The sequence below is a fragment of the Puntigrus tetrazona genome, chromosome 25 (genome assembly GCF_018831695.1).
Source record: "Puntigrus tetrazona isolate hp1 chromosome 25, ASM1883169v1, whole genome shotgun sequence".
In the NCBI taxonomy this organism is placed as follows: Eukaryota; Metazoa; Chordata; class Actinopteri; order Cypriniformes; family Cyprinidae; genus Puntigrus; species Puntigrus tetrazona.
Genome location: NC_056723.1, coordinates 4,049,295 through 4,061,421, shown reverse-complemented (window position 1 = coordinate 4,061,421; position 12,127 = coordinate 4,049,295). Strand labels below are relative to the sequence as shown.

The following is a 12,127-nucleotide window of genomic DNA, read 5'->3' as shown; positions in this document are numbered from 1 at the left end:
ATTTGATTCTTTCCATCATTTACATTCACGCAAGGTCTTTCCGATAAAACTCGTCAAGTCCGCTACGTTGACGTAATTTTATATTTGTTAAGAGCAGCAAAAGACAAAAACTCCATTCGTTGTTCAAGGACTGAGACGTGCTTCTGTGTGCACACTGTGCCGAATTAAGATTCGCGATCGTATATTTAAACTGTCAATGTGTATTTGTTCGTTCAGGCGCAGGAGGACATGAAGGAGTGTGTGAGACGCAGCTCCCTGTGTGTGTGCACCAAACAAGGCACACGAGTGTCGATGCGCGCGCCTTTTCGTGTTTGTATGTTTTTTGATCGTTTAATTTTTGCCGTAATACGGCTTTATTTGGATTGGACGGTAGCAATTCATAGCACGCGATTACCCGGTCGAGTTCTTTCGCATTTTGTGCTTGAATGCTTTAAACTCTTTTGAACGTTAACATTTGCCTAGGCTTAAAAACCGCAATTGATAAGCTTTCATGAAAAATCTTCAACTGTCCTGAGCGTCTTTTTTTTTTAGGCTGGCCCCTCAGTTGAAATAGCACAGCCACGGGCCCCTGTAAACATGACCCCATTAGCGACGGCCCTGCTGTAATGTGAATAGAATACTTGCTTGTTTTGATAAATAATAACATTAGTGTCTGACACTGACATGGTATTTTATTTATCCTGCAAGGAAGTGAGAGTTTGAGAGTCGGAGTTAAAACCAGATCATGAAAGCATCTGTCAGGCTGTCGATTTATTCTTGCCAAATCAGGAACTTCTGGTGTGAAATATGAGTCTTTTAAAAGCATTACTGAAAGGACGGCCTCTCTGAATGGAGTATGGCCCACGCTAGCCTGATTCCTGACCGCCTGCCGGCCTCTGACTGACGGCTCCCCGATCATCTCCCTGATTTCAGAACCTAATTATCCGACACGTCTGCTCGCTATCGCCCACTAGATCAACAGAGAGATGGACAGAGAGAGGGAGGACAGTCGTTAAAGCATAACTAATGCGATATGAGTCCCACCAGCTCCAAAGCAGGAGAGAAATATAATTAAGGATCAGATGTCAGTCTGTTTGGATGCGCGCTGGTTTCTCATAGCGCTGCAGATGAGCTATTTTTAGCGCCAATGACCACAGGATGACAAGAGGGGTCAGGCGTGACCGTTAGCCACTGTCCTTATGACACCTGCGCTGGACCCAGCCAGGTGCACGAGAGATAAACTCGTGTGAGAATTGCTGGCCTGTGCAAAAACACACGGCGAGAATCACCTTAGCGCGGGGAGGAAAGCGCGCGACGCTGCAGTTATTTCCCGCGCGTTATTTCTGACCTCTTTGTGCGGAGCGGCTTTTGTTGGGAGTCGGCGCTGCTCGGCCGGAGACTTTCAGAAGTGCTGAGGGGACAGAAAAGGGGGCCGCGCAGCTGCGGCGGGCGGCGGGTGAGTGGACTGGCGGGTGTCTCCGCTCGTTTACAGCGGTGACATTTGGCGGGGAGGGATGTGGAGAAAGCGCAGACGTCTGTATGTTGATCTTAAGGAAAGGTCAGGCCTGTCTCCACGGAGCTAATCAACCACCGCTCTCGGCGCGCAGGCTCTCTCCAAGCCGCGGCGTGCGTCCCGGCCGCTCGTGAGCGAGACTCTTCATTTGCATGCATTTGTAAACGAGTGTGTGTGTGTGTGTGTGTGTGTGTGTGTGTGTGTGTGTGTGTGTGCTTAAATGGTCTTAGTTGTAGCGCTAGTAATTGTGGGGAAAGAGAGAGATGCTTAATCTATCTGTTATTCAGTCATCCTTTTTATTTATCTATCTATCTATCTATCTATCTATCTATCTATCTATCCATCTGTCTATCATCATTCTACTCTTCTGCTGTTTTGTCTTTCTAGTTATCCAGCCGTCCATCAATTGTTTGTATAACTCTAAAGAGTCGGTGACTTAAGAGAGAAAGAGTAACTTTAAGCACATCTTTCTATTAAAATCTTATTTAAAATCCCTTTTTTAGATTTGTACCACCGAAACACTCAAACAAAATGCACAGTAACATACTCAACACTCTTTCTTTCTTAACACTGGTAGTTAAAATTCGAACGGCTCAGAAGCGTCCTGCAGTAATGTATTACTCTGGCTGAGTCTCGGCGCTGGTTAAAGGCTCTCATTAGTGTGTAGGGACCGGGGGGATTTGCTGAGTTGGGGTGGCTCTAAAATGCAGAACCATCACAGGCTGATAATTGTGTTTGTATTGCAGTTACCCAGCGGCTCTTTGACTGACAGCTCGGGAGCGCTGAGCATTTTGTGCTGTCAGAGACTCCGCAACCAGAATGAGCAGAACCGCTAAACACGACTCTCCACTGCTTAAAATACAAAAATCATATTTCTAGTGGAAAAAACACAGATCCTGATAAAAAAATATCATGTTTTTCGGTGTGCCAGGCGTACGAGAACAAATCCCCCCGCTGTTCTGATTATTACTATTATGAATAAGAATTAAAAAGAAATATTGAATCATCCCCCGGTAAAATCGGCGAACGTTTGCTGCGTTATTATGGTGTGTAATATTTATAAACGCAGACGGTCCTCGTGTCCCAGCAGAGCAGCGGTGTGCATCACTGTCAGTGACCTGCAAAGCTTTTATTGGCTTTATTTATTTAGCAGCCAGCGGGAGGAGAATCCGATTTCTCCCGCTCTCGCCGTGTTGACATTGCGCCTGAAGATGCTGATGGCGGTTCACAGCGCACAGGTGTTACAGGCACGATCTGACGTCTGGAAGAGTCCACAAACACACACGCACGCAGAGCTCAGTCGCTACTCATCTCTGACCTTTGACCCTGATTTCACAAGCCAAACAAAAACTCGCCCTCCTCCTTTCTCTCTCCTCCTGCTATATTTGGAACAGAGCACTGTGTCTACAATATGCAGTATGCAACAATAATTGTTTCAGACAGTAACACCGCGTGCCACATTGACCTCGTCATTGCATGCGCCGCGACACATATTTTGTTATGTTCTCGGAAATCTCAAATCCTATGCTGGTACTTAACACCTCTGAAAATCCCTGTACTGCTCTCTCTGTCTATACTAGAGGTCGACCAGTTTATCGGTTTTGCAGATTAATCGGCAACCAATAGTTGATTCCCGGCACTATCGTTATCGGTTACTACATGCGTGTTTAAAACACAGACAACGAAAAGGCATGCATGCAATGCACTCCAGTTCATGTTTTCGTGTCAATATAATGTAATTAATATACTACATGCCGCATTGGAGAAAGAACTGCGGTATGTTTGCCGAAAAGGCTGAGAGGACGCCAGCAGCAGCTCAAGCCTTTAAATTAATGTGGCAAAAATACACGCTAGTCTGAGCCAAGTGTTTAATGTCAAGATTGTTACCATAAATTTGACCTGAGCTTGAGTGCTATTTGTCAGAGCCTGTCATTGAAAAAAAAAGTGACATGTTTCTGCAGTGGTGGCAGAAAAATTCAACAAGATTTAAAACGCGTGCGCATCTGGTAAGAAGCTCCTGTGACTCTCACCATCCACTGTGTCTAGTAAAGTTAGATAAGCATTATCCGTTTTAAAACTATCAGTTGGTTAAGGGGCAAGTGCAGTCCAACCTAGCTATCGGTATTGGTAAAAGTCAATATCGGTCGACCTCTAGCATATACAAACATAAACACTTTTTGATTACCTTTATTATGACTTGGCAATTACTATTAATTTGTATTTGCATTGTTTTATTTTACATTTTTTCTTATTTTCTGTTTGTAATATTTTTTTTCTGGCTGAGAAATGACTTTTTTAGTTTTTTCATTATTATTATTTATTTGTTGTTTGTTTGTGTGTGTTTGAGCGTGTGCTTTTAACTTTACTAAAACTAACAAGTTATCATGAATTTGCAATTTTGTAATTATTTTATTTGTTGTTAGTTAAAGTAACTAAATGATTAATTCATTTAGATTTTTGTAATAACCCTTACTACATAAATAGTTTATTTACTGTTAGTTTTTGTTTCTTTTTAGTTGATATATATAGACTGGAAAAGTAGTATCGTTACATATTTTCATTGCTTTATTATATTTTATTAGGACATTATTAATTTTATTTTGTATTTCTATAGGAAATTATTATAATTTAAATGATTATTATATTTTTCATTATTTCAACATTATTATTATTATCATTGTGCTTTTATTCAGTCTTTGAAATTATTATTTTTATTTCATTAAGTATTTTTTCAGTACATATTTTTATATTTTTTGTGTATATTATGTATATTTTTTATTATATTATATTTTACAATGTTTGTTGTAACTGTCTGTCTATCCATTCTTCTATTTATATATTCATCCATATCTCCGGCATGATCCTCATCAAAATATCTGTTTAAAAGGCAAAAAATGAGAAAGTCAGTTCTCAGTTCTGTGTGAAATGGAGGCGTAGCAGAAGAATCAAGCTTCACGGTTCCACCGACTTAATAGATGCAAAGCTACATCATTAGAGACAATAAGGTGTGTAATAGATTCACTGTGGCGTCACAATAGTTCCAAGTGTGTGACTGAAAAATGAGGGGAAAAGAAATGAGAAATTAGAGAGAGAGAGAGAGAAAGGCACAGAGGAAAGGATGGACGAATAATCGAATGGGATTGGCGGAGAATTTCTCTCCACCGTTCCATATTTAATCTTGTTTGGCCTGGGCCAGCTGTGTCCGTCGTCCACACACACTGCCTGCGTTCCCAGCGGAGATCCCGCTCAGCCAGAAGGTGCAAAGAGGACCAGCGAGTGCTGGATCCAATCCCAACACGCAGACAGATACGTGTGTGTGTGCGGGAACGCATCTGGCGGCGCCGCTGAGTGGAACAATAAAGGCTCAGATGAGGCCAGACGTGGACGGGCACGGAGAGCTCCGGCCAGTTTGTTAATGGCTCTCACTTCGGCCAACCGCTTGCACGCTCCATCAAATGAAAATAAATGAAGAGGCGGTCGGGATAATCACTCATATGGAAATTCAATGGAGTCTGTGACAGGAACTTTCAGAGGTGTTGTGCTCCCCGCTGACCACATCCAGCCCTGTGATTTCATTTATTTATTACGCTCTTCATTTTCTCTTGAAAACAACTGTGAGTCATTCTCTTTCTTTCGGTGAAAAAGCCGTGAAATGTTGGCTTTGAGGCTGACATCTAAATGCAGCCTTTTTCTGGGAGAATTAATCAAAAATTAACTACTCAGTACTTTCCGGTGCTAAAATGAAAACATCCCATCACTCTACGCAAGGAAGGTACTATTGTTTCAGTGTATTTGTTTTGTTGTCGTTATTATTATTGTTTTGGGCTACTTTTAACTCTAGCACAAATGTAAAAAAAAAAAAGAAAAAAAAAATATTCTGATACAGATGCTCAATAAGCGCTTAACAGATTGGCATCATGCAAACTTTCCACTCAAGTTTAAATATTTGGACTTCCGCAGAAGGCGCAGTTGAGTCGTATATCACATGTATATATTGGGGGGATTTTTCAAAAAGATATACATTTATTTATATTAATTATTCAGTTGTTATTTTGCAAAATTACCATTAGTAATTTTATATAATTTTTGTAAAATAATAATTATTATTATTTTGAGGGGATTTTGTCTGCAATCATTTATTCATTAATTTAAGGCATTTATTTTGATGTAGACTGGAAACATTTATTTTATTATTATTATTATTATTATTATTATTATTATTATTATTATTATTATTATTGAGCTGAATTATTGAATAGAATTTTTCAATTTATATATATATTATTATTTTTTAATTATTGTTTTTAATAAATTTTCCTTAATTGATGAATTTTCATTATTAATTTATTAAATATTATTAGTTTTTCACTTTTGCCATTTTGCCAAATTACCATTTTTAATTTAATTTTGTATTATTTTGGTTTTCATTTATTAAGATCAGATTGTGACATTTGTGTTTATTCATTTTATTAATTTTTTCATTTTATTGAATTGTTTTTGTTTTTGTCCTTTCTTTTAGATGAAGAAAAAAATCTTTCTTTCGCTGTGTGTGTGCGCGTTAGCTAGCATATGCTCTCCTTTTTTTTCTTTAGACCAAATACACCATTATTTCTATATATAATTTATAGTCATTACAATAACTACAATAGCTATTCTGTGTTTGAGTCCCTGGTTTCTGCTCGACACGTGGCTCTTTGTGCGCTCTCAGGCTTGAACCCGACTGCGTCCTGTAATCTTCAGGGGCCCAGGTGAAAGGCACATGCGGACTTCCCTTGAAGTGGCACGCGGCGAATCTGAAAGCGCTGCGAGATCTAACAAGGCCGTTTTTTTCCCACAGTCGCCTGTTTCGTAACTCAGCTCCGAGCCGAAGGTGTTTTGTTCCTTCGCCTGACTGAGAAGAAAACGGGATTATCTCTCTCAGGCAATAATAAACCTACACTAATGAGTCTTCTTTTCTCTCTCTCTGTCTCTCTCCTGGAGGTAAACCCCTCTGTTCTTCAGTACAGTTATAATTTAACACTCCTGGCTCTCCGCTCGGATTCCTCCAGATGTTTTTGCTTCATTAGCGCATTACTAGTTTGGTTTTTATTTATCAGACACGTTTCGAGACCACGTTAGCCCTCGGCTAATTCAGCATCTATCCTCAGGTAAATTAGGAGGAGTTTGTTATCCGTCGGCCCTCGATTTATCTCCGATGTGGCTGGGGTCCTGATTGAGCCCTGCTGCCCCGGTATTGCGTGATGTCGAGCCGCGGTACTTTGATCCTGCGCAAATTTCAGGATTAGCAGCCGGATTAGCGCAGCGTGTGATGGATGAAAGAGCCCGGCGCACAGGGACAGGAGACCGGATCCACACACGATGACCTATAACCGCACATCTGAGGGAATTTGTATGGCAACAGACGGTTTTTGGGGTTGGATGTGAACGATTTGCATGCATAAGCGAATGAATCTCTGAAGCTACACCCTGTATGATGAGAGAGAACAGGCAGGAATTCGGTCGGCCTAATCAGAGTTTAAAGACTCTGTCTCTCGAAGAAGTTTGTGTCAGGGAAAAGTTTCCCTTTGCATGTTTTAATAAAAAGGTTTTTGTCTTTCATCGTGCTTAAACAAGGGAGCGCCGTGACTCGTTGGAGCCTTTTATTTTTTCGCCCTTCAGCCAAGAAACGGCTTTGCCCCAGATATCATCTGTTGGTTTGGAGTGCACATCAGTGGGGGGGGATACTTGCTGTGTCATGTGATAATGTTCAGTCATTATGTATATGTAGTTATTAAAATCGGAGCATAATGTATGCATTTGACCTTAAATTAAGTTATTTTGCATGTAAACACACTCCGTGAGTTGTCATCAGTAAACAAATGTACTCACTCTCCACTTGTACCAGACTTCTTTGAGTCCCTTTCTTCTCCTGAACACAAAAGTAGATATGTTCAGAAATGTGGGTAACCAAACAGCTGATGGTAGTTATTGAATTGCATAGTATTTTTCCATGCTATGGAAGTCAGTGACTACCATCAAATGAACTATACCTTTAAAGCTGTTTTGTTTTCCTCTACTATGCGATAATTTTAACCTGTGTTTTTTACTTTTTCATTGGAGTGAACGTAAAGGTGTTATCAGTGGTTGCAAGGGTGTTCTAGGAGATTTTTTGGATGTTATGGGCTGCTGGATGCAGTCAGTTTTGACTGGAAAAGATTGCCCGTTTATGGCACTCAGATTTTCCTGTTTTTATACTAGAAGCGGCATTTTGGTTTGATTGGTTGTAATGTTACTTTAAGTTGGTGTAAAATTAAATAACTGCCAAAACTCAGCATTTGTTTACATACCCCCTACGTGTGCCTCTCGCACCCCCATTTGAGAACCACTGTTCTAGGGAGTTATTTTGATGCTCTTTTTGGTGTTCTGTGGGGTTGCTAGAGTGAGTTAGGAGGTTACCAAGGCATTCTGGCTGGTTGCAATGGTATTAGAAAAGGGGTTTTGGCTAGGGTTCTTATGGGTTCTAATGGGTTTTCAGGTTTTCAGCTGCTATGATGTTCTGGGTGTTGCTAGGATTTCCAAGGTAGGTGACATGGGTGGTTGCTAGAGTGTATTAAGGAGTCTCTAGGGAGTTTCTAGTGTACTCTGAATGGTTGCTAGTATTCCAAGGGGTTTCTAAGGTGTTCTTTTTAATTTATTATTAGAATATTCTGGGTCATTACCAGAATATTCTAAGTGGCTTCTGTGGTTGCAAATTGTAAGTCTGATATCTGTATTTTCAGTGAACCACATGAGGTTTAAGGTTCATGTCTGTTGGACACAATCAAAGTTGAGCAATAGTAAAAGTGTTTGATCTATCAAGCGCTACTAATTAACCTCACCTTTATACTCACTTAACCAAGAAACTCAGCACCCCAACAAATTAGCATTTGAATCCTGTGCTTTGTCGCCTGCCTTAATTGAGACAGACGGCTACGTTTTCTCCAAGGCTGCTCTCCGCACTGATGGCAATAACAGAATTAATGGACGCAGGCCAGTGTGTTTTGACCTTCTGTCCTGCATTACGAACACACATGTCAGGGTAATTGGATCCCTGAAGATATATGTGTGATTCCTAAGCGAAGTCTCCATCACTGATCTATATGTCCACGTCCTATTTCCTTTGTGTCCATGAGTTTAGTATTGAGTTAGAGCTGCTGAAATGTCCTTTCAGGTCTAGCGCTGTCAGTAAATGCTGTCATTTGTCTTCCTAGATTAGAGGTTAAATATTATATGATTCCTTTCAAGCACCTGCAGGCAGATGCATGGAGATGGTCTTTGCTTCTATAGTGCTCCAAAACCCAATGCCAAAGTAAATCTCCGAGCACAATTTGATTGCTCACAGATTGGTGCTTCTCAAGAAGGTTACTGGAGGTTTCAGCATCAACTTTGCATGAGATGTTTTTCCAAAAGTAACACACACACAAATGAGACATTGAAGGATCAACTTCGTCCTAGATGTTTCTTCTATGATTCCTGAAACAGGCACACATAGAGAAGGAGATATTCAAGTTGTAGATGTAGTGTAGGCTTTTGAAGACTTTGATTGTGACTACAGATACATTTTTGAGATCTCTTCTAAATGTTTAAGAATATATATATATATAGATATATATATATATATATATATATATATATATATATATATATAAAGTAACAGTGCACACATTCTCAATAAACCACATGAGGTTTGAGGTTCAAATCTGTTGGACACAATCAAAGTTTGAGCAATATGAAGTGTTTGATCTATCAAGCACTACTAATTAACCTCACATTTATACTCATTAAACCAAGAAATTCGGAATCAATTGAGGGATTCATGATTTTTCTCTTTTTCTTTTTTTATTTAGACAGAAGCAATTTGCTCCTCAATTTAATTTCTCAATATGCAAAAGACCTAAATTTGGACTTTCAACTCATTGCTGTTTAGGTCTATGATCGTTTGTGATTTCTTTTTCTTTACCACAGGAAAACTTTGGGACACAAGCAAAGCTCTCTAATTTTTTTTATTTAGTCTCTTTGTAATTTAGGAAAAACTATTGAGATGTTACAAAATATCTAATTTGTGTTGTTTCATCTCTACTGTATCAGTCGCTTTCAAACACATTAAGAAGTGTCTTTGCTGTCTGGGAGAAACAATTGAGACATTGCAAAGATCTCATTGGATGATTTGTCACACATTGCGACTATAGCACCAATCTACACCTGATTTACACCTAAACTGCTGCAATACAAGAGCAAAAACGTCCTCAAGTCAAAGTAAAAGAATAACAAACCACTTGCCGAAAAGAGGACGAACTACATAAACCAATTTAAGTCACCATTCCAAATTAAGAAGAATTGTTTAAGGGTATGAACTAAAAAGGGCAGCTACATTTACGTGAAGAAATGGAATTTGTAATAAATGAGCTTCGTGATCAGCAGGGAGAAGGTGAAAAAAAAGATGAAAATTGCCAATAGAAGGGCAGGGGTTTTTATGTAAATGAATGCGAGAGCTGAAATTAACTCAACCCTCAGGGTGAGTGCGTTATCACTTCCCTGCGTCGATGGAACTCCAGGGAACGGCAGGTTAACATCATAAAACAGTTGGCCAGGTTTGAGCCTCGTCAGGCTTTTTAATTTGAAGAAGGTTTCTCTGAAGGCAAGAATGGACTGAGAGATTGAGCGCTGTGGTTGAATACACCTGTATTGACCTTCACCAACTGTTGTAGTGTGCATGTGTTTATGTGGACTTTTGTGGACACGTTTTAATTTTTCACCTTTCGTTTTTACAGCAATGGATACCCTGCTGATTATGATGTTGGATGTTATGTGTGGTCGCTACGGTATTCTAGGTGGATACTAGAATGACTTTATATTCTGGAGGTTGTTAGGTTGTTGCTAGAATCTTTAGTGGATTTCTGTGGTTTTGGATTGTTTTAAGAAGTTGCCAAAGGTTCTCTGGGTGGTTTCTAGGATGTTCTATGGAGTTTCTGTGATGTTCTGGATGGGCGTTGCTAGGATGTTGCTTGAGTTTAGCTGGGTTGTTTTAGTAAGTGTTTGTTTTCTGGGCCGTTTGAGATCCTACAATCTGCTTAGGGTTCTAAAGTGTAAGAGCAACAGTAATAGTGATGTAATTTGCATGCACTACTAATTAACCACAATTCACTTGCAATTCAACACCCCAACAATCTGGCATCATAACATCTGAATTTTGCATTGGGCATATTGTCATGTGTACTAATTTGAACTTTTTCTTTTTCCAGCAATGGCCACCTGGTTACCAGCGGTCCTACTGGTGCTACAAGTAACCGCTGCAACCTCTGAAGATCCCATACTGGAGTTTTCCACAGATACGCCCATCAATAACGTGGCACAGGACCCACAGACTGGCCGTGTTTACCTGGGTGCTGTCAATGCCATTTATCAGTTAAACTCTTCATTGTTTCTTGAGGCCAGAGCTGAAACAGGGCCTAAGAAAGATGCAAGGGGTTGCACCCCTCCAGTGTCTACTTGTCAGGACCTGAAAGACACCAACAACACCAATAAACTCTTGCTGGTTCATTCTGATAACGGGTCGCTGATAGTCTGTGGGAGCTTATACCGAGGAATCTGCTCTCTGCTCAACCTCACCAATGTCAAAGAGCAGATATACTACAGTGACAGCAAAGGAGAGCGGACCTATGCCGCCAGCACCGAAGAGCACGTTTCTGTGGTAGGAGTCATGGCCACACTTGAAATTGACGATAAACTGTTCAGCGTCTTTTTAGTCGGGAAGGGCTACGGAAGCATGGACAGCTCCAAACTCATTAGCACCAGAATCGTGCAGAACTACAATGACTGGGTCGTGTTCGAGAGCATTATCGAGGCGTCTACGGTCCAAGCGGTTCCCTTCGTGCCCAAGTATCTTCACGACTTCCGTTTTGCCTTCAAAAACGATAACTTCGTCTACTTTCTATTCTCCCGCACTCTCGGCGGAACGGACAACAAGAACTTTACTTTCGTTTCGCGCCTCTGCGAGAGCGACAATCACTATTATTCATACACAGAGCTTCAGCTTAGTTGTGGTGTGAAGAATCGTTACAATAAAGTCCAGGCAGCATATTTGACAGACCCGGGGAAAGTGCTGGCCCAGGTCATGTCTGAAAATGGAGAGTACGGGAATGTCCGGGAGTGGGATAAAGTCTTGTTTGTGGTGGCTAGCTCAGAAGAAGGGGCCACCGAGTCAGCTTTGTGTATGTATCCTCTTAAAAATATCAATCAGAAACTCTTGGCCATCGTTACCGCATGCTACACGAACAACGGCAAGATTGACGGCAGATTAGTTGTGGAGAGTCCCTACACGTCCAGTAAAGATGATCCATGTGTCAAACATGATGTAAGTAACAAGATTTTCATAACATTTATCGGAGTAAAAAATTAAATTTTTTAGCAGTTTAACAATTGACAGTTTAGCTTAGCTTAATTTTTTTATTCCATTTTATTTTAGATGTTTAATTTTATTTAAAGGTTTTTGTTTACATAATAACATATGTGTTTATATGTATATTTATGCTTATTAAAAATAGTTGTGTGTGTATATATATATATATATATATATATATATATATATATATATATAATGTATATGTAAATATTTTC

The 12,127-nt window shown here is 40.0% G+C and overlaps 1 protein-coding gene across 4 annotated transcripts in view; it reads left to right on the top strand.

The window, feature by feature from the left end:
• Positions 1-12,127, top strand: part of plxnb2b (plexin b2b) — a 148,832-nt gene that overhangs the window by 100,004 nt on the left and 36,701 nt on the right. For all 4 annotated transcript variants that reach the window (XM_043227476.1, XM_043227475.1, XM_043227474.1 and 1 more), the window contains one exon: positions 10,753-11,864. In XM_043227476.1, the coding sequence (XP_043083411.1) occupies positions 10,755-11,864 (1,110 nt within the window). In that variant the 5' untranslated portion in view covers positions 10,753-10,754. The remainder of the gene's footprint in view (positions 1-10,752; positions 11,865-12,127) is intronic.